This window comes from Oxyura jamaicensis, chromosome 3, assembly GCF_011077185.1.
Source record: "Oxyura jamaicensis isolate SHBP4307 breed ruddy duck chromosome 3, BPBGC_Ojam_1.0, whole genome shotgun sequence".
Taxonomy (NCBI): Eukaryota; Metazoa; Chordata; class Aves; order Anseriformes; family Anatidae; genus Oxyura; species Oxyura jamaicensis.
In genome coordinates, this window is record NC_048895.1 from 72,413,757 (window position 1) to 72,440,317 (window position 26,561).

Here is a 26,561-nt window from a genome sequence, read left to right on the forward strand (position 1 = left end):
CTACTACAAAGCAGCAAAAATGAGAAATTTTGTTCAAGGTGACTAATAACCCGCAAACATAGAACTAGGAGTTTCTAATATCCAGTCACTTGTTTTAGCAACAACAGATTACCTTGATAGTCTGAAATACAGTTTATGAATTTCAAAATAGAATTAAAACAGGAAATAATTGAATTAAAACAGAATTAACTACTGTGAGGTAAAACTAAGAGAGCTGTCAGCACAGTTCAGTGATTTAGACAAGGAGTTTTAAAAGTCTAGAATATTTCCCAAAATATTCACATTATAGAAGTCAAACACTCGTAGGTGAAGAGGGCATGAAAGGAGAAATATATACAGGCAAGAGTGACTTTTTACTTCCACAAGCTTATCAATTTAAATCATCTGGAAAACATTATGTGCCATTAGACATGGTACTTCTGTCTTGTAATATTTTCAGACAGGTCTTGGATGAGTGAATCAGCTTCTAATGTAATTAATCAAATTAATTCTTCACTGTGACTAAGCAACACTGAACTATTTAGCTAGATATAAATAGCAGCATTATGAGTTTCATTTGACGCTTACTCACTGTTGCATGTTAAAAGGCACACATAATTATTCTCACAATCTGTTTTCATTCACATATTCAAAAGACAATAGCTAGGAGATGAAAACAAAATCTGTTTTGCTTGCTATTGAAAACTGTTAGAGAAATGAAGAAAAAAAAAAAACAGCAACTGCTGACCAGTTCCTAATAAAGCAACACTGCAATAAGTAAAAATTCACCTATCTTTGGGGGTTTTGACATTAATGGAGCCAGGATGTTACACAAAGAGGACACAGGCCTGAATAAATGGAAATTTTGGTCAATCTGCCAAACTTCTTCATTCTAGGTATGAATGATCATAAAATGTCCTGCGTTGAAAAGTACCCACAAGGATCATCGACTCCAACTCGATTCTTACTTTGTGTTTATGTAGGTGCCATAAAATATCAATTCTATAAAACCAACATTAAATTTGTTCCATTTGATCAAAGCAATGAATGTCAGTTATGCCAGTTACAATGAAATATACATGGTAATATTTTTCACCTTTTATTTCAGGTAACTTTTCATTAACCAAATGTTGGTGTTACTTGTCTTCCCCAGCATGATCTAATTTTGTAGCTAGCCCTGCTTCAAGAAAGGGTGTTGGTCTAGAGGTCAGGAGAGGACTCCACACATCCTTTCCAACCTAAATTACATGGTGATTCTGTTTACAGATATTCATCTCCACTACCATTACACAAAAACATAACTACCCACAAGTATGTATAGCATCTGTTCCATTTCTCTTATTTTTGTTAGAATTAATGCATCTTTAATTATCATCTTGCCCTTTACGAGCATCTTCACATTCCATACGTACTCGCTGACAAGTGTTTTGGTTCAGCTGCCATTAGGCAATGACTCACCATGTGTTGTCTGATGATGAAGTTTAAAATAGGGGAATACTGCTTGAGGATCTCTGGAATTGGAAATATGTTGAGCTCTGGGAATCTCTTCCCCCTCCAATTCAGGCTGGTCCATTCTGCTGAGTGATGATGCAATGTGAAGCGTTAGATAATAACCTGGGAAACAATATGACAAAGGAGGTGATTCCTTTTTTTATTGTACCCGTTTTGACATTCCATCTTAGCTATTATTTTTAATGTTAATTATTTATAGTCATATTATTATATTAAAGTTGGCATTCACAGAAGGTTTACTTTATTTTTTTCAATAGTTACACTGGATCTCATGCATTTGTCTACAACCAGGTTCATCTCCCTAGTAGTAAAGCAGCATTTGCCTATGGAACTGTTGTCTTTATCATCTCATACAGATTTTACAGTGTTTCCTGCTGCATCTGTGTCTGGCAACTACATCAGTAGTTTGCTAGGAAGGTTAAATAGCAAGATACTTTAAATAGCAAGTTACCACACTTTAGGACTTACTGCATTTCATTCTCTACTTAATAGCTTGTATGTAGATCCAGCAAAAGACTTGGGCACTTTGATGGTGTTCAGTTTTCAGCCTATAGAGTGGAATCAATATGCCTGAGTCAGGTGCCTACGTACCATGTACTCAACATGAGGGAATAATACAAAAGTAAATGTTTAATCTATTTGGTAATTGTCATTAGTAATCAACAGGATGCTGATTACACAGTCCAGCTGGCCAATGGTATGCTTCAAGAGCAGGTAGAAGTAGAGGCTAAGTATAGTGTCAGGAGATAAGTGCAAGGAACGGGCAGCACAGGCCACGTGCTCAGGATGTGCTTGCCGTCAGTATTACTGCTAATAGCAGTACTGGCACACTTCCTGCTAGTGAGAAAAAAAGAGTGGGAGCGGTTATGTCAGTGGATGTTTTGGGGCCAATTTCTTTTCAGTATCGGCTGGTATTAGCTTTAGTGATGATGCCACAGTGATCAGTCAGACCCTTTGGCCTTACTAAAAAATTCCTTTCATACAGAAGAACTCTGAGGAGGAAAGGGCAAAGAATAAATATGTGGTTCTCCTTGATTTCCTGTAGGAAAATCCATATGTGTAAAATATTTTTATTACTCATAACCAGGGCAAGCTTTCTTTTGTTAGCATCTCACAGCAGCTCCAGTAGTCAACACACCCTCAGGGGACTGGTTTCAGTGGACCAGTACCAGCAGAAGGGAGGCTGTTGCAGAAATCTGTAGAAAAGCCCATAGCAATGACCAAGGCTTGGGGGATGCTTTTGTTACTGTGTGATCAGTTCTGCACAGATCTTCATGGAAGAAGCCTCCTGCATCCAGAAACTTCCACCATTCCAACTCTGCAAGACATCTGCTTCCACACTATTGACGCTAGCTGAATTGTTCTGAATGCACGAGGAATGCTCACAGAGAAACTCCTGCCCTTCCATTCCTTCAGCGTGAGCAATGCTCTTCAGAGGCGATGCCCAAAGCCCGTACCCACGGCAAGTGAAACTAGCCTGTATTTGGGAGTGTAGGGGAGTCTCCATCACTGTCCTTGCTCCTGCTGCCGGGCAGCTCTGTGTGTGACTTCTCACTTGGGAGCCCTTGCAACATGGCACAAACTATGTGCCATCTTTCCCTATATTTTAGGGTAGACAATGCCAAACACAAAGTTTACTTCAGTTTTACACCTTGGGTTTACCCGTTTTTTGAATTAATGTGTCCTAGGCCTGGGTCTCATAAGAACCCTCATAGAACAGGTATGGAAAGTTTCACTGGGTACGTCCTGAACCACAGAAGTACCATGGCTAAACATTTTGCTTAGAAGCTGTTGACAAAGATGATGTTATTTTCTCCTCTGATAATTTGTAATAGGGCTCTGTAGTGGGTTTATGTGGCAAGGTTTTGGTAACAGGGGGCCATAGGGCTTCTGAGAGAAGAACCAGCAGCTGCCCCATGTTAGATACGGGTCCCACCACCGGCAAGAGCTAAGCCAATAAGCAATGTTGTTTGCACCTTTGTGAGAGCAGATTGAAGAGAGGGGAAAACAAAACAAAACAAAACAAACAAAAACCTGCTGGGGAACAGCAGCTGGGAGAGAGAGAGGAGTGAGAAGCAGCCCTGCAGCCCCCAGGTCAGTGCAGCAGGAGGGCAGGAGGGGCTCCAGGCAGGCAGCAGCAGTTCCCCTGCGGGCTGTGGAGAGGCCCCTGGTGGAGCAGGCTGTCCCCCTGCAGCCCATGGGTCCCACATGGAGCAGATCTCCACGCTGCAGCCTGTGGAGGAGCCCGCGTGGAGCAGGTGGATGTGGCCTGGAGGAGGCTGTGGCCCATGGAGAGCCCCCGCAGGAGCAGGCCCCGGGAGAGGAGCCCACGCAGGAGCAGAGGATCTGCTCAGGCTCAGCTGGGGAAGGATGGCATCCCATGGGAGGGACGCCACATGGAGCAGGGCAGAGAGTGACCACAAAGGAGCAGTGTAGACAAAGTGTCAGGGACTGACTGCAGCCCCCATTTCCCTGCGTTGCTCGGGGGGAGGAGGTGGAAGACGGTGGATGAGGGGAAAGGTGTTTTCGGTTTATTTGCTTGGTTTCTCACTTCTCTAGCCTGGTAGTAATAGGCAATAAATTTTATTATCTCCCTACTCTGACTCCATTTTGCCCATGATGATAATTGAGTGATCTTCCTGCCCTTATCTCAACCCTTGAGCCCTTTCCATTGTATTTTCTCCCTTTCCCTTTGAGGAGGGTGACTGAGAGTGGCTAAAGTGAGAGTGGCTAAGGTGTAACTCGGCTGCCCACCCGAGTGCAATCACTACGGGCTCATGTTCAGAATGTTAGGGAAGCGCTTTACTTCTGCGGGACGCCTCCAACAGCGGCGGCCGCTGCCTGACACCTGCTGGCCGTGAGGCAGCGCAGCACAGCCCAGCGCAACCCGGCCCGCCCGCCGCCCGCCTCCCCCCTCAGCTTCGGCGGCCGCGCCGTGTTCCGGCCCGGAGCGTGAGGCCGCCCAAAGCCGGGCGGAAGCGGCGCCGTGCCGGAGCCGCGCGGGCGGGCGGCGCATGCGCGGGCGGGCGGGGCCGCGCCCGGGTTCCTGCCTGGCTCCGCAGCTCCGGCGCGGGGCGGCCCGCAGGTAACGGCCGCGCCGCTCCTTAACGGCCGCGGGGCCCGGGCGGGGCCTCCCGGGTGGGCGAGGGCCGCCCTGAGGCGGCTCCGTACCCCGCCGGCCTCGGGGCTGCTCGTCTCCCTGCTGTGGGGCGGCGGAGGGAGAGGGCCTCCCCGTCAGGGCACGGCGCGGGGCAGGTGTGGGAGATGGGTGTTTGCTTCTCGGCTGGTCTTGGGGTGGTCCTGTGGGGAAACGGGGGTTGGACGCGGTGGTCCTTGCGGGTCCCTTCCAACTGGGGATATCCTTTGATTTTCTATACCAACACGCATATAATGTAGTGACGTGGAAGCTCATACTCACAAGAGAACCTGTAACGAGGTGTATTTTACTTGCAGCGGTGCTGACCTGTTTCTTTTGGGGGGCATGGGGTTGCAGTTCCAGCTGAAGGAACAAACTCCATCTACATGTGCTTCGCTACTCATTGGAAGAATGACAGATGACAAAGACGTGCTTCGAGATGTGTGGTTTGGACGAATACCAACCTGCTTCACGCTGTATCAGGATGAGATAACCGAAAGGGAAGCTGAGCCTTACTATGTGAGTATAGCAACGGCAGCATGGATACTCTAATCGCATACATGTGTTTGTTTTCTTTAGTCTCATGCACGCTGCTAGATGTGTGGAACTTATTTGTTCTTATTCCTGTTACCTTTTGTATGTACCTTTATGGCCACACTGTGTGAGTCACCTCTTTTCAGAGCAGGTTCAAAAATTTAAGTTGGTTTCACCAGTGAGCTTAGGTTAGGACAGATAACTAAGGCTTAAAAACATTTATGAAAAAGTCAACAAATAAACAAAAAGCAGAGGCTGTGTGTACACTCCTGGTGAGTTTGTATCTTCTTAGAGATTCTCCAGAAGAAGGGATAGAGCTTGTATGTTTCCTGTCTACGCTAAAATCAGTGAGGCATGAAGCATAAATACTGCACCCGGTGTTCTTTATGAATTTCCTCTGCTTGTGGATGACTCCAACTTATTTTCTTCTCTTTAAATGCTTTCAGCTATGAGAGATGTAGTAGAAAAGGCAGCTCTGATGTCTTAGCAGTACAGTGCTTGCTAAGCTGATGATACAGACAAGGGTGATGGGTGGATTTGAGGTGTAAATTGATGTGCTTTCTGTAATCATGTGGATGATGTTCTATAGCGTGCTCTGCAGTTTTCATCCTTTCTGCACCTTACAGACATTTGGTTGACAGACAATATTGTCTGTTTAAGAGAAACTTAAGTTTAAAAAATACCAAGTCTGTGAGTGGAAGAATCTTATACTATGAATTTAAGTGATTCTGAAATCCTTAAATTTTGTCATACTTCATTTTATGCTTTTTGGAAGCTGTTACTGGATAGAATAGCATTCAATTAATAGCATCTTTTGTCATCGGGTTCTGATTTCCATGTGTGCCTTGTGGGGTTTTTAGTAACCTAATAAAGCATTAATGCTTTTCATTCAGTGATGATAGTGTTCAGCTCTCTATGCCTTAATTTCACCACTGGTGAAACAGAATTACTTCTACGTTATGCACTTGACCTATTGCCCAATGCTTCTGAACTGTCTAGAAGTCTCTGATCTTCTACAAAATATATATGTTTCAAAATACATATGTGCATAGTGTGTAAGAGTTACATAAAAGGCACAAGCCTGAGTTCAGAGACATGCAATCTTAATCTGTTTAACATCAGCATGAAAACCCTGAAGCCATGTTATCTTCACAGTGAGACCAACTTTTGAAGCCTAGAAGACAACTTTAAGATAGTAGCGTTTCTTTTACTTGCTCCTCTTAAAGTGTGCATGGAAAATCTCAAGGCTTAATTCTCCCTTTTTGCAAAACCTGGTCATTCATAGGTCAGAATTCTTAAAGGTTAGATTTTTCCCTCTTGCAGGTCATGTTGGAGCTGATAGTTGAAGTTTCCTTTCTTGAAGGGACCGAAGATGAATAATAGTAAAAGGCTGAATAGCAGTCAAGGTTTTATATCTGGATTGAGTTCTCGTAGTTTCATTGTGCATCTGCATTACTCTTCTAGTTTGGATCTGGAGTGTGTTTGTGAAGCAAGCCTTTGTTATTTCCACTTACTCTGCCAAGGTTTGTATCACACATCTGTCTTGGAGTGCACAAGCTAAGTCTTTTTCCTGTGCAGCTGAAGCAGAAGATGTACTTTGGGCCTGAGATCAATGTGTTCCAGCTGCTAATGGGTGGTCAGTGTATGGAATCAAATTGGAGCTGACTTGAAATGAAAAACAAACAGAAATCAGATGTAGTGAATGTTCCCAGCCCTTGACACCAGTTGTTCTACTTCATACATCTCTTCTTATCAGTATTTATTGAAGTAGATAAAACCGCCGTGTTCCGGATTGCTTTCCATTAACAGGGGGGAAATTCTGGCATCATGAAGTTAAGAGGAGGAAAACTTTTGTTCTGAGAAACTTCCTTTGTGAAGGCAAAGGAAGACATAGGGAGAGAGGCTAGAAAAAATAAACTAGAATCTGTGTGATCAATCTCAGTTTGAGTTGTGTGGTAGGAGACCCTTGGCTGCTAGATACATCAGCACAGCACAGGAATGAAATCTGCTTACAGCACAATATGGCATTGTGTAGGGATAGCAGAGCTAATTTAAAATGAGCTTACAATTTTGGAAAATAATGACATCAAGACTAAGCAGCTCAAGTCAAACACCGCTGTTTCTGCCAGGTAGGTATCTGCAGGGAGTTCTTTGCTTCTGCAGGAAGCAAAGTACTTATTGGCTGGGATTGATCAGGTGTAACAAATGAAATTGCCACAGAAGGCAGTAATGATACTCTGCCCCAGGGACAGCCTCTGCTGGGCCACTCTTTATGCTTTCCCAGTGGCAAAATAATTGTTTTATTAAGAAGTCTGTAACAGTGAAGCCATTCTGGGCTAGCATGCTTTGTTTCTTTATCCTGCATGCATTGGTGATCAAACCACTCCAGTTCCTGCTATATTGGAATTGTGATTTTTATAGTGTTTTGAATGTAAAAAGGTGTTTCCTTCTGCAGCAAAACCTAGGAAGATAGTTGGGGAGGTACTGTTTTTACATGAAGAAAGGTTTGCAAGCGTTATCTTTAGGCATTAGAATTCCTTGCATTTTATTTAACTTCTATAGACAATATTCCTGCTATTATGATTAAATGCTGTAGCGATACCTAGTGTGCAAAAGGAAGGTGTTGCAGTTTGTATGATTTGAGAGATAGTATGTAGTAAACTAGTAGGTTTCATTCTGTCTTGTCATGTTTTTGAAGATTTTTCTTTTCTTAAGATGATGAGTTCTCCTCATCTTATTATTTCAGTTTGCTTTTTTTTTTCCCTCAATGGTTTTGCTTATTACTTGGGTTTAAGCTGGGTGTATATAAGTTACGTTCATGTTTTTCACAACTCCTTTCACAAATAACATTAGAAATCCAAATCCAAATCAATTGATTATTGTTGTGTTTTGGTTGTAATTGAGATCTAGTAATTCATCATTTATTTTAAAAGGCACTAAATAATTCTGTTGGTCGGGGCCATTGTCTTTTGAATTAAGATAGTATGAATTTTAGTTTTTTTCATGTTCTCAAATGCTAATTTTTTAATTGTTGACACGGAGTGATCTTTTTATTCAGTCCTTATTACTGTTGCGATGCTCAGTCTGATCCCGACAGGTCATGAATATCTACTCAGATTTGCACTGTGTACTGTGCTTCAAGGGAGTTTACACCAGCTTTTTGTTTTTATACCAAGTAGGAGAAGACTTTTGAGGAGAGTAAGGCACCGAGCCTCACCTCACATTTTGGGAATCTTTACTCACACTTAAGGAATTTACCCACTACTTTAGACTTCTCTTCGGTCTTCTTAAAAGTCGATCCCTTCTGTAGTACAAGACATTTTAAGACCCTCTGAGCCACAAAGCTGAACTGGAAGCAGGATTTTCCATTCATGTGTGTTATGCAGCACAGTGAGTGGCAAGCATTATACCAGCCTGCTACTGATCAGCAGGCAGCATGGCAGGGTTGACTGCTAGACGACTTGAATCAGAACAAGGATTCTCTTCTGTTTAATTCCCTGTGTGTTAGCAAGCATTTTCCTATTAGATGTTTTCTATTGTATGCTATTTAAGTTGCTGACTACTGATTCTCCATGCTAAACTTGCAAACAATATTTTTATTAGAAACCTTATTTTGATGCTACCTTGCCTGCTTATTTGTCTGTGCAGTACTGTAGGTCACTTAATTTACTCTGAGCATCCTGTCTTGTAGTCACGTATCAGTCCCGCATTCAAATTGTAGTTGTTACATTGCTTGTGACGTGGTGTGAGTTGGATGTGTTTGGCTTTCATAGCATTATTCTAGCCTTTAGCAGGAAGTCTGCTCATGCAAGGTTATTTGTCTCACACATGCTAAAAAAGCAATTAAGCAAATCCAACCTAGTGGAGCGAGCTTAATTTGAATTAGAATGTCTTGTCATGTGATCACGTGTTGTTTTTAATGTCCTAATGTTGTTTTATAGCCCTAAACTGAGATTTACCTTATCACTGAACCATGGCCATTCATTCCCAGCATCCAGAAATATTGCTATGGTGTAATCAAAGGGTGAAGGGGTATGGGCTTGTTGGCCTGCATGGACTGGCTTGGGAGTCCATGGGGGAGCAGTAAAAGAATTTGTGGAAGAGATGTTGTTCTGGTGAATGTGACTTTGCCTGAAAGGAAGGCTCCTGTCATGTGGTTAAAGTATTGGAAAAGCTTACAATAATCTAGGAAGCAAACTGTTACGTAGAATTCCAGTTTCTATATAGAGGCCTCTCTAAAGGATTTATTGTGATTTGGCTGGTGGAAAGAGTGACTAAAGCTCAGCATTTTGGTACATATATGAAGTTCTTTTCCTAAATATTTTTAGTATCTTTCCTCTGGAAATACTCAGTAATTGCCTTGAAAGATTACAGCATTGTGAAGAAAAATGTTTTGTGTCCACTGATGTCTTTTACCAAGTTCATACTGGTAAAAACTGCCACAACTGATGGCAAAGGGAATGTTAAAAGGGGTAACAAAATGAAGATGTCTTTAAATTTATGGTTTTAAAGTTTTCTTAAACTGTTTTAATACGCTTTTAAATCTTTAGGATAATTAAGCTAGAAAAGTGTGAAAGAATCCAGTTCTATCATCATCTATGGAAGGGGAAGACTAAAGTAGAAGAGGTGGGAAGACCCCCCAAAAGAATACTGTTCTGAAGACTTAAGCTGCAAAGGGATATTTGTCATTTGAGAACACTACTAAATCTTATGATGATTGGCACTAAAAAATGCTAGCTGTATTGCTTTCAGTTGACACAAATTAGGCATATAATCTAAAAAGATGGACTAAAATGCACTGTTGAGATAATGTTGAAAGTATTTAAGTACTGATCTAAACATTATCAGTATACCCTCTGGAAGGGGCATCAAGAGTTCAGAAAGTGTTGCAAATCATAGTCATAGAATGTCTTGGGTTGGAAGGGACCTTAAAGATCATCTAACTCCAACCCCCCTGCCATAGGCTGGGATGCCACCCGCTAGATCAGGATGGCCAAGGCCTCATCCAGCCTGGCCTTGAACACCTCCAGGGATGGGGCATCCACAACTTGGCAGCAAATATTCAGCATCTCTGAAAAACAAGTGGTCCATTTTAATCCAATTAACTTGGGTTTTGTGCTTCAAGTAGGCTCATTGGGAATGTTGGCAGCATTCTGTTAGATTCAATGAAATGCAGTTTAATTACTGTTTGTGATCTCTGATTAAGTTGAAATAGAAACTAAGTTGTTCTTCCACGCTTCAAACTGGATTTAAATATTTTACAAAGGAAGCTGGCTATGCAGTTTGAAGGCTTATGTCAAATACTATTGTAATCACTAATGTTTTAATAATGGATTTATCCATTCCCGTATGGCTGTGCCACCTGCAGCATGCTGAAAACCTGGTTTTGTACCAGTCCAAATGGGTCTCATCAGAATATATCAGTATTAATTTAACTGCAAATATATCCCAGAAATAACATGGATTTATTACCAAAAATACTTGGTTTTAATCACAGTTGCCTGGATTATGTTGCCTCAAGAACTATTGCTATAGATCTATAGAATTAAGTTAATAAAGTGTAAGATGATATTAATTCAAATTTTTGAGGTACTGAACAATTCTTGTGTGTGTAAATGACTTCGCTGTATTTATAAAGGTTTATAAAATTTAAAATTTTAAATCTGAAGTCTGTGTTCTATTAATTTGCTGAATTAGATTCTTTTGAAAGAAAGTAAAAGCAATATAATAATGGTAATACGAACAACAGAAACTTTTTGAAAAAAAGGAAAAATGCTGACTGAATTTGAAAATGAATACTTGTTACAGATTTATTAATTTAGTAAATTTTATGTATACTTAAAGCATCTGTGTTTTTTTTCTTTCAGTTGCTTTTGCCAAGAATAAGCTACTTGACGCTGGTAACAGACAAAGTGAAGAAACACTTCCAGAAAGTTATGAGACAAGAAGAAATTAATGAAATATGGTTTGAATATGAAGGTACACCACTGAAGTGGTGAGTTTAACTTTGTACCTTTACTCAATTTATTTTGTAAAGAGGTATCAAGTTTAGCACAGTGTCAATGCTTTTCCTGAGCTAACCACTTCAATGGGTTTCAAAGAAGGCAAAAGAGGAGAAAGGTAGGAAAAACGTTCAACATTAAACATTGTTCATTTTTTTCCCCAAACATATTTTTAATTATTCTGCTTGTATTTAACTGTATATCTAAAAGATGGGGGGGGTGCTGTACCCATTGATTTTGGATTTTGTTCTGGTTGTTACCGTAACATGAAACAGCTGCATTTTTGGCTTTAGTATTTCTTGCTGTAGAATCACCAAATAAATCTTTGTTTAGCTTATTCTGCATTCTTAAGACACATGCTAACACAAAAGTATTATTTCTGGAGTCTGAATACAAATAGGATTTTCTGCTTACAGATAAAATGTGTAAGCTTCACTTTTTACTGGTGTGATAAGTGCTTGTGCTTTAAAACAGATAAAATAATGCTGACGCATAAGCTCTTGTCACGTTCTGTTTGGCTTTATTGAAATAATTGCTGTTAATTCTATTTTTGTTCTGTTGTGTGGTCTATAAGAAATATGTCTCTTTCTGAAGGGCTAAGAAACCAGACTGCCGCTGTTTAATGTAATTAATGTTTATAAGTACTGTATGTTGATTTTTTTCCTATTTCTGCTACAAGTTCTAAAGAAAACATCCCAGCCAACATTGCAGCTCTCAATCTGTGTATGTAGTGTCAGTTCACCAGCAAGTACTTAGTATTTTTAATCTCTTTATTTCCTATATAATAATGTATAGTAATAGGAAAGAGAACTAACAGTGACTGTTCTAGCTTCTTGAAATTGGGTAGAAGAGATTAAAAGTGATTTTTTAAATTTCTACATGAATTTAGTGTGTTGTCTGGTGATTAGCAAGTGTTATTATATCATTGATTACGTTTAGACTTGGTGATGCAGGAATTTCCTTCTAGTCTTTTGTTTCTTAGAAACTAAACTACTGTAAACCTTGAAAATGTGTTTTGTTTTCAGAAAAAACATAACTAGCTTTTTTTCACTTTTTCATAACTGGCTGGTAAAACCAGCTTTAGACATCTGTGTAAAATGTCTGGAATTTAACAATAATTGGTTTCTTTGGGTTCCATAGTAATCTTGAGTTGTGATAGTTACTGTCTATCAGCAAGGTACCAAGTTGGTCCCAGCACGTTCGTAACTTTAGGCAGGTAATGACAGATAACCTTAAAAATTTTCACTGAAGCTGTCTGCAACAGAAAGGCTTTTTATTTCAGCCAAAATTAGCTCTGTGTTTTCTGTGTTTTCAGATACCAGGATATTGTAACTGTTTTTTAAATTCCAGTTTAATTAGAGAATGTAATTATAGAGTAAAAATATAACTTATAATTTTAGATTTAGGTAGAGTTAGTAAACTGAAGGAATATTGAAGTGAAAATAATGTAGTTATTATCTCCTATGCTGTGATCATTTAAAAATAAGCATATGCTGCCAGGAATAGCTGCACTGATTTCTGTGGAGTTGCTTTCCTAAGGAAAATTTTGTCTGCAAACCATTCTTTTTAGAATATGGTAATCTCATGAGTAGCTGAAGCTTATTCCATGGAAGACAGAAATATCAGAATGGAGAATTAAATGGAGATAGTAGTTTGTAGAGAAAGAATAGTAGACCATTAATGCTTGATTCCTTTAACTTCTGCAAATAGAATCAAACAGAACTTCTAACGTTTCTTATTCTAATTACTTATTTTACACCATATGGTCATACTTCTTGCAATCTGTGCTGTTTCATACCTGGCTGTGATACAGTGCGTGTCTTTCCAGCTGCAGCTCTTCTGTTTTGCAGCAAGTCTGGACTAAGTTGGAAACAGTTTCAACTTCATTCTCTGTAGCACTCAGAACAAACTTCTGGAAGAGGATGCAGCTCCAGGCCCCGGGTTGCAGGGGGTGCCTGGGACCTCGCACCGAGGTTGTTAGGGGTAGGGGAAGATGGGTTCCTTGCCTGCAACATGTGTGTGCTGATGGAAGGTCTGTGTCGCCAGCTTAAGGAGTTGCAGGGAGTGGTCAGCAGACTGCATAGCAGCAGAGATCGCAAAAGGGAAATGGATCAGATCTTCTCAGACACGGTGCAGTTACAGGAGATAAAACCAATAACTACACTGAAGAGGGTGCAGGCAGAATCTGTGTTTATTGGATTCGGAAAATAGTCTCCCAAGATGGGAAAGAGCTAGACTCTGCTTGTCAAAAAGTTTCAGATAAGCCTCCCCAGACAGCAAGTGAGGCTGGTGGTTGGAGGCAGGGCTCCATCCACTCGCTGTAGGAGGGAGTCTCTTAATACTATCACTGCTTCCTTTCGGTGTGGATGTGCTGTTCAGGTCACTCTCATCCTTCCTTTGGAGCTTCCAGCCCCTTGTCTGCCACAGGAGGTGGAGAAGGAGCCTGGATTTTTTGGCAAGAGGTCACAGGCCTCTGATTTTTATCTCTGATAGTGGTAGTTTCTTCAGTGGGTGCTGGGGGAGGGCATCCTGTACTTTATTACTAACCTTGAGCATTTGCACATGGCTTCAGCAGAGTTTCTGTCATCCTTTCTGTGAATTGTGCTCTAAGCTTGGCAGGTGCACGTGTCTCTCTCTAGTACCAACTGAACGGGTGCTTGACCCTGCCTGGTCAGAAATTGCCTGAAGACAGGAGGCCAAAGCACCATTTGATCAAGAATAGCTGGAATATTGTTTGAAAATGGTAGAGTTTGCTTAGAAGAAGTGTGTTTCTTACTGAATGCTAAAGAACAACGTGAGAATATTTATTTTTCTATGCAGCCATTGTTTCCCTCAATGATGTACACATTAGTTCACAGAAATACCCGAGCACAAGATGCGGGGCTCTTGATTCATGTAATACCCCACTTCTGGAGCATGGATGTCTGTTTTTTGGTTTTGTCCTGGATTCTATCAGTTCATGTGATGCAAATCTTTCTGAATTACCACTAAAAATTATTCTGGGATGAAAATAACCTGCCAGCTCATGCTGCTATGCTCTGTATTCCTGTAATATTGTCCTGGGTCCAGAAAGAAGTTTTTAGAGAAGTAGTCGTTCATTGTCCTTACTACCCATCTGTCACTTTCAAAAAGTTTTTATGTTCTTGAAACTGTGTTTTCCAGGGCACCTCTCACACCTTGAAACCACCTTCTGTGTAATAACAAAAGCAGTAGTAAATTGACAGTGGCTGGAAGTCAGTGCTGGTACACATTTATAGATTAAATACTTTCCAGAACCAATTATTATTCCAGCAGTTCTTTGCTTTAAACAAGACTTGTGGTCTCTTAGACACTTTCTCTTTGATGTTTCCCCCCTTTTACTTTTGAGAAAGTTACAGTCAGTCTGCTTGTCTTTGGCTTCCACTTCAGTTAACACCAGTTTGATTTCAACAGTTTAGTTGGTTGGGTTGTTTGTTTTTCTAATATTACCTTTGTGGGCTGGATGTTTCCTTTAGCTGCTGTCTTGTTTATTTTCTGTTTTCTTTGGCAGAGGCAAATCTTTAAAGGTCTGGGTTTGTGGATTATTATTTTTAATTTTTCTTGGTTACTGTAGGTTCTAGAAAGCATTTGCATGTTTCTTTAATTGCAGTGAGAAATTTTCAAGTAAAAGTTCAGAAACAGCATTGAAGCAGTACCACTGGAAGGAAGACTTTTAATGAGGGAATACTGGCCGTTGGCACAAGGTAGATAATGCTCTTAAGAATAGGCTGAGGGAATGTTACTCTTTTTCATCACATCTACAAATATACAAGTCCTCTTCTATTCCCATTTTCTCTCTTTATGCTTCCCTTAATCCTCTATTCTGGTTAAGAAACCAGTTTTTATTATGAAGGATATGTAAAAGAAAATAGTTTTGGTGTTATACGGAGTGCTATTGTTTCCAGACTCTTAAAAAATGCTTGTAACTTAATATCAAAAGTAAGTGAAATACAGCATTATGTATAGTAAGGCATTATGTAAGGCTTCTCTTGGCTTCAGATTAAATGCCAGTGTGAAATGGAATTCTGTACTGGGGAAGTCTTACCTGTCAGGACTGCTTTACTCCTGCTATGAACCTTATGCTTAATGGAAGGCCACACTTCTGAATAGAAAATGATTTCTCCCCTGGTCTACTGTCATCGTGAATCTCGTGTTCATCTATGGTGCAAAGAGAATTTAGCACTGGCCTCTTTCAAAATAAAGTGTATATTAGCTGTGCAAAACACAAGTGCTTTACAGAGGAAAGCTTGAGTACATCAACTTTATTTTGTTATCTGCTGGGTGGAAGACACAGATGTAGGCCAAGAATGGTTTGGTGTCTTTTTTTGTAGCTATTCTGTTGTATAAATTGTAAGTCATTTTTCATGTAAATCTGTTTGTCAAAGAAAATCTGACTTCTGTTAAGTAGCTCACCTGGAAAACCACTCTAGCTGAAACCTTGTGGAAGAGCTTAAGACAGGATTGACAGTTAGTAGTAAAATGTCCTTGAGCACTAGCGCTGAGTCTGGATAAATCTGGTTACACATTGTCTGTATTCTTCTGTCCATTGTAAGGGGAAGACAGTTCTAGATCCTTTTCTGATATGCTCTCCTGTTCTCTTAAAAAGTTCTGAATGCATAAGTACAAGAATCATGCCTTTTTTTAATTTTGCTGTTGTGTCTTTGTCGTAGTTTTTGGTCTCACCAGTAGAGGGTATTAAAGCACTGTTTGTCTGAGGGTGTAGCGGCTCAGGAAATCGGCTCTACACAGGTGCCTTCAGAGCAATACCCTCTGTGTTACCGTTTCTATGGATTTTTGAATCTTATATTCTTGTTTGGCTCTGTGTTCCGTGTTCAGTCCTATTTAATTCAGTGGACCTACTGAGTTTACAGCTAAGTGTGTGCTTATTTCTTTGTATGATCAAAAAACTAAAGGCTTTTTCAGCTTGTTGAGGCTTTTTGAAAGATAACGGAGCTTTTTAAAGTGCCTTTGGAAGCTTTGTGTATGTAATATATATGACTTACATTGCTCAAGACTCTGTCCCCTTGAAATTCATTAGAAGATAAAAGTTTACACTTGGAGGGAGCAGCTTCTTTGTATTTGTCCTTTAGTTCAGAATACCACTGAAATAGGAAAAAATAAAACCAAACAAACTGTAATTAATGTTTTTCCTCCCCTTATTTTGATAGGTTAGTGAAGGTGAAGAGATCATCTTGATCTATCCTCTTTTTAGCCCTTCTACAGATACATCGTTTTTAAAGTTCTAATGCTTGTCTTCTATGTTGTCATCAGGAAGGTGGGAGAGGGAAGAAATGTTAGAAGTCAGTATGGTATAAACTTCTCACGTCTTTACAAAGTCTGAACCTGTCAGCTTCTCTTTCAGACCAACTAAGCCTGCTCTTGTTGAGCATTATGATTGAAGATGCTGTTTTGAAGGATTCTGCAGAGCAGCTGTAGGCTGGTTATGCTGTTGCAAAGCTAACAGTGTTTTGTGGGCACAGCTTAGAGATCACTGTTTTAGATACTTAATCTGTGAATTCCAGGCTTGATTCTGCTGCAAACTGCAAGTCAGTTATACCTGCCTGTATAATTTTTCTGAATAATAGTACATGTTAAGTCTAGGAGGAAAACAGCTAAATTATGTAAATGCAGGCAAGCAAACTGTTATATGTAGAATAAATATAAAAGCTGTGCATTTCATTTAATACCTTTTCATTTTCTAGGCATTACCCGATTGGTTTGCTCTTTGATCTCCATGCATCAAATACAGCCCTTCCTTGGAACATCACAGTGCATTTCAAGGTAAAATTGAAATACACCTTAGGTTAAGATTAATTGAGCATAGGACTACGTGAGAATTGAAAGCTAGGAAAAGGTCTCATAATTATTCTTATTTTAGAAGGAAGTAGAATGTAGGACTTTTTGAAGCAGAGAGTGATCATTCTTTAGGAATAGTCTAAATTTTTTTGTAAATCTCCACCTATTTTCCCTGAGACTGTACATGCTTTCAAATTACCTTCTTTTGAAAATGATTCTATTATGATCTGAAAATCCAAAATAGTTTTTCAAGATAAGTCATGAGTTTGTCGGTACAGTTTTGTTGATAAAAGGGAAGAACTTGCCATAACATTTTTAATTCAGTCATCTCAAATTGACTCAAGATTCAGGAGATTGAGAAGTTTTCATCCCTTTAGGCACATTAGCGTAGATATGAGATACTGCAGAAATCCTTGGAGTCAGTGAGTGCTATCATTCTTTGAAGTTGTACTTCATGTGTGTCCCCTTTAGAGAACGGAGTGAAATTTTTGGTCGTGTGACAGTTTAGTCACAGGGGAGACATTGCTTTGATTACACATTGTAAAACCATTAGGTATGACTTAATAGCACTACTGATCTTTGCTCAGAAGGGTACTTGTGCAGGGTTAGATCTGGTGTGGTATTCTTTCTCTGACATGCATTGAGAAGGTGATGTCAGGTATGTTTTGAAGTCAAAACCACAAGCAGAAATCACGGTATCTAACTGTGAAACTTTATTTTTTTGTTGTACTGTAGAGACAATGCAATAGGAAAACTGATCCAAAAGAAAACACTAGGTTAACAAGCTTTACTGTGTGAGATTTGAGATGAAATGAAAAGCATACTGGGAAGAAGTCACACTGAATGTTCTTGTTCAAACTATTCCTTTATTGAAGGTGTTTTAGTAAAGATCTTGCTAACAGGAGTAGTCTGATTCTCTTGGAAGTATGTGTTCTTATAACATGTGCTTCCATGTGTTGAAATTTAAAAATGAGTGAGTTAATGAATCTGAAGACAGGGATGTTTTTGGAACCATTATAATTGCTAGACTTCTTATATATGTATAATATAGGTATGATGAAGAAACTTCCAAACTGTTTGGAAGAAAGTACAGGCTGGCTAGTTTCATAGATTGTGATTTAATGTTGCACGTTCTGGAAGATTAACTGCGACAAGAAGATGTTGCCATCCCAAAGCAGAGCTGTCTTGAGAAATAAGTTGCACCACCACAGTGATTTTCAGTTTCATGTAGTAATGTAAACTGACCTTAAATGTCCCTATTTTGCTGTTTGCCAAGACATCAGCTAATTTAAGTTTGTCTCAAAGGTGTACGTTAAAGATCAACAGAAGTAGTTTACTGCTAAGGAAGTGTTATTTTAAAAGCTGATGTAATTTAGTTTTAAAAAATATATAACACCTTGGATTAAGCACCTGCTTAATCTCTCTTCCTGTTTTTGATGTAATTTGAAAGTTTATTTAAATTAACCAACCTTAATGCTTAAAATGAAACAACTGAAATGTATCAAAGTATATCAAGATGTTGAAGACATTTTCATGTGTTATAATTCCTTACAGTTTAAATAGTTTAGGTGTGAGATTGCTACCTGGATTATTCTTTTCATTTGTGTGCAGTTACTCTTCAAAGAGCCATATATTTTATTTAACTTAATTATATAGTATTAGATTTTTCTAGGCTTTAATTTTTGCTATCATGGCTTTCTCCTTTCTTTTACAAAAGTATACAGTGAACAACAGATAGCTCAAGAACATCAGTAAAGTGTTTTTTTTTTTTTAACTTTTTGCTTTCCTATCAATTTTATTTGTTTAAAGACGTGACAAGAAAAGATGACAATTTTTTTTGTTGAGAGTTTTGAAAGTTGACAGAAACCTGTGATTCTCCTCATATGTTTGATATGCAGTCCAAACAAAGAATGCGATTATTGTTCGTGCTTAGGAAACAATTTATTCATATCTACTTCTGGTATGCAATAAAACATACATTTATGCAAAAGAGCATTCATTTATATCTCTAGTATGAAGTTGAAATGTAGTTGCCTTAAATAGTCATAAATGAATGACCTTGAGCAGAGTGCTAAGGTCCGTGAGAATTGTGAGAAGACATAGTCTGGGAAGTTGCTTTTGTTACCCAGGTGTGGCTTTATGGGAAAGAGGGAAACTTTATCCCTTCCTGGGATTCCTTCCTGGAAATTTCATCTCATGGAACCCTGCAGCATGCTTAGCACGCTGTTCCTGTTCTCAGCAGGCTAGCCAGCTCTCCAGATTTTGGGCAATTGGCAGAAGGTCATGAACTGCTCTGGAAATACTAGTGCTATAGGAGGAGGGGAAATCAGATATGCCAGGTGAAAGGCTAACGTTTTTCCTCTGCTGAAACCCTTACCTGCTGACCCCTGCTTCTCCATGCATGACCTGATGTAGAGGACAAGAGACTCCCATCTGGTTTTGTACAACATCAGCTGTCTTCCTTTCTTGGTTTTCTTAGTTCACAGTAGGGTCAGGTGCAGTGAAAAGGAAGTAAGTGCTTTTCCATGTATTGCATAAATTGTGGAGCTGCTAGGAGACATTGTGAAAGCCACAAGTATACATTGTTTTTTAAAAAATAAAAGGCTACTGAGGGGTAACTAAATACAAACACATGGATGCTTCCCCTGCTGCTGGATATGTTTCTTATGGTCTTTAATACCGTATTATTGGTGTAATTTTCTGTAAAATTACCCTAATGCTTACTGTCACAGTATAAACAGGTGTTCTGTGAACTAGAACTGATACATAAGTTTGGGTGGAATGGGGTTATGAAACCAGACTGTAGAAATTACCTGCTATGTTTTTGGATCAGTTTTATGTGAGAAGTTACATAGCACTCCTGTCTGTACAGATGATACTTTCTTCTTTATGACTAAATTTATGTTGTAAATGTCTACTGATACGTGAAGCAAAACCACTTCAGCTTTCTAAGAAAATCCCAGTCAACCCTTAATAACTTTTCTATTAAAGATACTGAACGTGGAGGGAGTAGGACATCAGTAATGAGAATACTTGAATTAAAGCTGCCTATGGGATTTGTTAAAACTTTTTGCAGATCTTGTCCTTGCATAGCCAGAAGTGGCTACCATCTTGCTTACAGTTCTCTTACTTCAGGGAGCTGAGTCAAGTTGTTTACATTTCACTTCTATTTCCCAAATAGGCAAGTAGAATTCAAAAACAAACAAACAAAGAGCATGTGTTACCTATTTAAATACATTTTTTCTTCTGTGTTCTAATTCATATCAGTAGGGATGCCATATTTTTTGCTGATAGTCTCATGTGGATGAAATTGTTTGATATGTCTCTAAATAGATGTAGCAGTGTTTTCTGAGTTATAGTTCTTACGCTCAGTTTTTTCAGCTTCTACTCGTAAAACTGAATAGAAACATGCCAGTATTTTTCCTCTACAGGAAAGAGACAGCACTGAGATCATAAGAATGCTTTCCAGTCTTCCAGTGGGTTATCCTTTAGAAGCTGGGAAAATGAATCATCCTATACCTCTATACTACTATCCTCTAGCTTAGCTAGTTGTGATAAGTTTCAGGTATCTCCTTGCTATTCTGCAGACTACACTGTGTATGTTCTCTGGAACACACCCCGAAGGAGTGACATTCTCTGTCACTTGAAATTTGTTGGAGGAAAGTCAGCATGTCTATAGAAAAACTCAGATATTTAAAACAAAACAAAACCCTGCAGTTCAATACTTAGACATGTAACAAAATAGTTCTTACCTTTGTTTTCTCAGTTAGCTAAACATTAAGCTTTAAACTGAAAGTCAGTTTCTAGGTTCCGGTATTACTTGGCTTTAGGTACATTCATTGTTTTATCTCTTTTGAGAGATGCCAGTGTCTTGCTTTAAATTTTACCATGTAAAGAACTTTTTTGATCTTAAAGTGTACTATTTCTGACTATTCTTTTTTTTTTTTCTGGATTTGTTACCAGAATTTACTTTATTTGAGCAAGTTAGTTAAACTTCTAAAAGTATTTTACAGGCTTTTACAGATGTCAGCTGGCAACTAACAATCCCAGTAATGTGTTCCATTCATCTTGGAACCCAATATGCTTAGATACTCAGCTTTGTAGGAGAGAAAGGGAGTGAGCTCTGCTCTGGAAAGAGCTTTTCTTTCTTTTCTGTCCTCTTTAATGTCTTTGTGTGTCATCCTCATATAAGAAACAAGCTTTATCTATATCCTTAGATTTTTAGTCAACTGTGTCCATTAGTCCCAGGTAACAATAGCACTCCTTTTGCAAGTAGGCACCAGCCTGTGTATACTTTCAAGGAAAAAGGTACTGCCAGTCTTCTCTTCCCATTACGTTCCTGTTTTTGCAAGATAATTCATCCTTTTGATTCCAGAGTCTGGGTTAGCTATCCTAAAGAGAAGCCACTGTATGTATGAAATGCTTAGCCTAGAGAAGAGAAGACTTGGGTCGGGAGGGAATCTTATCAATGCTTGTAACTACAGAGAAGATGGAGCCATGTTCTTGTCAGTGGTGTCCAGTGCCAGGGCAAGAGGCAACAGGCACAAATTGGAACACAAGGGGTTCTCTCTGAACATCAGGAAACAATTATTCCATGTGAGGGGTGACTGAGCACTGGAACAGGTTGCCCAGAGAGGTTGTGGAGAGCTACAGAACTGGTCTTGGGCAAGCAGCTCTGGGTGTGCCTGCTTGAGCAGGGGGTTGGACCAGATGGCCTCTGAAGATCCCTTCCAATCTTAAACTTTCTTTGTGATTATGAAATTCCATTATTTAATTCCTAACTCTATTCAGTACCCAAATGAAGGGGGAACTATTGTTTTTGTCCTTCAGAATTTCCTTCAAGTAAGGCCATTCCCAACTCTTTCATATTGCCAGCTGTTACTAGTTCTTAGATATTTTGAGTTCCCATAGTCTGAAGCAGTCGTTGTGTAGGTTTTTTTTTTTCCTGATTTGTGTGGAGGAGGGAAGGTATGGGTTTCTCCAGCAATATATTGCTCCTATTGCGACTTGTTAACTGTGTTGTAAAAGCCTTTGAAAAATACCCCATTGTATGTATTTCCTAAAAGGTTTTGATAGGCCTCAGAAAAACTTTTCTAAATAGCCAATTTGTACTGGGTTAAGAGAAAAGGTCCTCTTGTGCAATAACAGCTGAGAAATAAAGTATAAAAGTACGTGGCAAGCCCGTGTTACAAAGGGGAGTACTAATGATGCCACTCTGATTTGGTTCTGGGGGTTGGTTTGTGCTGTTCAGCACAGTCATAAGCAGCTATGGAAAGGGGATGAATAAGAAAGGGATAAAACAAGATGGGTTTTTAGACACTTGAAAACTAAAGACGGCAAATTTGTGATACTGAATACAATTATACAATGGCAATTTCATACTGTCAATAAAAGAAAGATCAGGGAAAGAACAACCCTACTGTGTATCTACGCCATGATATTAATGAATATCCAAAGGGACCTGTTTTGTACCTGAACAAGATTTAGTACTATAGTTTAATAAATTAATTAGGAAAGGTAGTTAGTGTTTACTGAGGAAAAAAGTTGCCTCAGGAGCACTAATTCAGCATCTGTGATGTTGACTGTGGTGCACCAATTGTAATTAAATCAAATGGATATGGAATCACATCACATGATGTAGCAATAGCCATGTGTTGGGTAAAAGTGGAGTTGACAAGGATTTCTGGCATCTTTGAGGAAAAATGTTTGTAAATTGCAAATATGTGATAATTCTTATATGTGAATGACGATAATTGGAGGAAATATTTTTTCAAAGACCTACATAAAAATGTGTGTTAAACTTTCAATGAGAGTTGGTAGGAATTGCTAGAGAGTAGAACATGCACTCGAAAGCATGTTAAAACTCTTCATTTCCTGAATTTGAGAGGTAGGGGCCTAAATATACCCACTGATTCATTTAAACGTATTTGTTGAGGTTGAGTGATTTAGAGTAATTTCTGGTTTTACAGAAAATTATTCAACTTTAATTTTTTTGGAACATTTTTCACTGCAAAACATTTATTTTCATCCATGAGAGAATGGATGTTATCTTTAATAAGTAGAAGATCCCAGTGCGCTTCTGTTGTATAAATATAAACCAGATTAAAATAATCTTTTGTTCCTCATCTTCTAAGGTCCATGATATATTTGTTTCTCTTGATCTTTCTCTTTGTAGAATTTTCCAGAAAAGGATCTTCTACACTGCCATTCTAAGGATGTGATTGAAGCTCATTTTATGGCTTGCATAAAAGAAGCAGATGCTTTAAAGCACAAAAGTCAAGTCATCAATGAGATGCAAAAAAAGGATCATAAGCAACTGTGGATGGGGTTACAGAATGGTAATACACTGCATCAAATATTAATTGTATTTAGGACTAGCATGCTAATAATTTTTGTCGTGATGTCGGTTTAAGTAATGTCATGGTAAAGAGCTCTTTTACTGATTTTTTTTATTTTTTTTTTATTTTTTAGTTTTAAATAATGTGATAATCCAAATGTAGCTTGAGATACCCAATTTCCTTGAATGGGTCATGACTCTGTTTTAACAAAACAAAAACAGCAACAAAACACTGTTTATAGTACTTCTGTGCAACTAGTAGTCTCTATATGGTAGACATCTGGGGTGTAAGTGATGTTCACTATGAACGATCTTAGACTCTAAAAGAAAAAAGGGTTGTCTTCTCTAGTTTATGTTTAAGGATTGTCACTGATAGACAATACACATAGACTTTCAAAATTTGCCTAGTAGATTAATAATTTTACTCCCTCTACCCACGCCAAATTGAATTTTTTATTCCTGATATTACTGTTGCTTTTGCAAAGATCTTGCATAGATCAGAATAGATTTGGAAAAATCAGTGATATAATTCAGAACAGAATGTTAAAATGTTCTTCCATTGAACAGAGGGCATCGTAATGCAAAATATAACCTTTGTTTTCAGTGTCTATTTGTCACAGTTCTTAGCGGCATATAAGTTGAAAAGCTATGTAAATATTTCAGAAACTGCTAGCTGGAAAGGGTGGTAACGTGAAAATGTGGTTTCCTGATCTCCTGAGTTGTTGTACTATTACTGGTAGTTTTATCTTATGGAAGCTGTAAGCGTGAAGATGTTTAACTGTGTTGAGATGCAAAATGGTTAAAATTAAACTCTTCCCATTTGTTTATAAGGAAAATTAAACAGAACAGGAGAAGCTCTGAATGCAAGAAGACTTGAGGCATATGTTTGCTTTAGACATGAGACCTCACATGAGTTTGGGTTTAGTGTGCTTATTTAATGAATATGTTGGTTTTCTATTTCTTTTTTTTAGTTAAGCAGTGCTGCCTTTAATAGTAAAGTAATGAATTATTACTCCTGTAATAATTTTGAAGTCTGAGTATTTATTAGAAACTCTGGTTTCCAATTGTGACTTAATTGGGGGAGAGTTATAAATTGAGGGGTTCTATTTATTTCACATTTGACTGGTAAGATCTGGAGGGATGCAGTAAATATGTACAAAATTTACTGGATAAAAATTTACATTTTATCTGGTTCAATTCAAAATACTTACTTTGACTGCTTGAGGGATTGTTTTGTATAGATTATTATTCAGCAAACTGACTGACAGTATATCCACTCTTGTGAATTAACAGTAAATAAAGGAGTTCTGGTCCACCAGGAGCCAGAATCCTTGCAAATGGAGATGTTTCCCTAATGCTTACATTGTTACAAATCAATTTAAACTGTGTTTTTAATACTTTTGCAAGAAAACTCTGTTCTGATGTAATAGGATTAGTCTTGTAATACTTGTAGTCTTGTAGTTTAAGAGAAGCAAAATGCTGTGTCAGCATAATTTTGTTTTCTATATCGAGAATAATTAGCTTTATTGGGAAATGAAGCCCTGCCACTTAGTCCTGATATTCATGTTTCCAGGAGTGCGCTACATGTGCTATTTTTATTAATATTTTTTACAATTAAAACTGCAAGACCTCTAACGTGAGTGAATTATGTTGGCGGCAGAACAGATGACTACACAAAGAAATGGTATGAGTTAAGTTTTTTTTACTTAAGCAGAAATTACAGAACCTCTAATGCATACCCTCAGTATGTAAGGTAAGAGAACAGGTCTGTAACGTGTTCTTTCTGTACTCATCTCAGGCTCTATCTTTGAGCTGATTGTTTGTCTGTCTTCAGTTCTAGGCAAACATAACTTTTGGTTAAGAACAGAGCCTGCCTGACATGGTTGACTTCAGGAAGGTTTCACTGTATTTAATGAGAAATCGCACCTGTGGAATCTGACACCTAAATGAGAAGTTTAAACAATCTTTTGAATACTTTCAAATGCTAATTTTAATTTCTCAGCTCTTCATAAAAGAGAAACAAGAAAAGCTTGTGAAACCAAGAGAATTCTTTTTAAGCATGTTGTATCTTTCAGTATGTTTTTATAGGCTTTCGTTTGAGATGTAATAATTTTAAAGCTCTTTGTGAAACAAGAATGAATGACCACAAAAAAGAAAAGAAAGTAGCATTTGCGATAACTGCCTTGTAAGTAATGATACATCTGCAGGCTTTTTTTCCTCTCAAACTTCAAACAATTTTCTTCAGTTCTCAAATAAAGGAAGTGTTATTTCAGTTTAATGAATTATTTTGATGCTTACGGGGTTGGAACTAGTTGATCCCTAAGGTCCCTTCCAATCCAAACCATTATTCATGTTACTTTAGTATTAAACTCGTTTTGGGGGAAAAAAAATATTTTTTGCTTGTTTGGAGAAATGTAACTGCTAATTACAAGTATAATTTTACATAAATATCTCTGAGGAGAAGGAAGTACTTGAGCAAGTAGCATGAAAAGCTTTTCAGTTGCCTATAGATGACTTATAGGGGAAGGGCTGTGAATTTGAGGGAAAATCTTGTGCTGGTAACAGCTGATGTATATTTATAAAACCCTTTTATATCCCTCCTCCCACTGTTTCTGGTTTTGTATTGATTTTCTATGAAATCAAGCATATAAACGTACTTTTCTGCTTATTGGTTGTGCTGTGGTTTTGCTTGTTCCTCAAACTTCAGTTCATAGAATCACAGAGTGATTTGGGCTGGAAGGGACCTTAAAGCCCATCCAGTTCCAACCCCAGTGCCATGGGCAGGGACACCTCCCACTAGACCAGGCTGCTCTTTTGTTGTTAGTTGATTTTTGTCCATAATATCTATTTCATAGCTAGAGCACTTCTTTGAGATACGGGTATATCTGTGCTGTCCTAATTTTGATCAGCATTGTGGATGCCTGAATGTGGTAGGGAAGCAATAAAGCAGGGTATGTAGCTATACTGTCCTCTGCTCCTTTGTAAGAATTGTTAAAATTCTTTGGTCAGAACTGATGGAAAATGTTACTACTGTTCTTGCTATAATAGTGTTATGGCTGTTTTTATCATGGATAAAGAGGATTTTCAAGTGGGTGGCTTTTTCTTCTTGCCTTTTGTGGTGGAAAAATAAAGGCTCTCTGCTTTGAAACATTAAGACTAGGCCTAGTGATGACTCAGGATCAAACATGAAATTTCCTCTTGTTTTAGAGGGAGAGCTGTATTTTTTTGTGTGGTTCAAAGAATTAAT

The 26,561-nt window shown here is 38.6% G+C and overlaps 1 protein-coding gene across 3 annotated transcripts in view; it reads left to right on the forward strand.

Annotated features, from left to right (window-relative positions):
- The first annotated feature begins 4,443 nt into the window (after positions 1-4,443).
- Positions 4,444-26,561, forward strand: part of ATG5 (autophagy related 5) — an 80,117-nt gene continuing 57,999 nt past the window's right edge. The window contains exons 1-5 of one of the 3 annotated variants that reach the window (XM_035321201.1): positions 4,444-4,576; positions 4,985-5,146; positions 11,029-11,156; positions 16,884-16,962; positions 23,153-23,315. In XM_035321201.1, the coding sequence (XP_035177092.1) occupies positions 5,039-5,146; positions 11,029-11,156; positions 16,884-16,962; positions 23,153-23,315 (478 nt within the window). In that variant the 5' untranslated portion in view covers positions 4,444-4,576; positions 4,985-5,038. Of the gene's footprint in view, positions 4,577-4,984; positions 5,188-11,028; positions 11,157-16,883; positions 16,963-23,152; positions 23,316-26,561 lie in introns of those variants that run through there. The other 2 variants (XM_035321200.1, XM_035321202.1) reach the window with 2 other exon arrangements.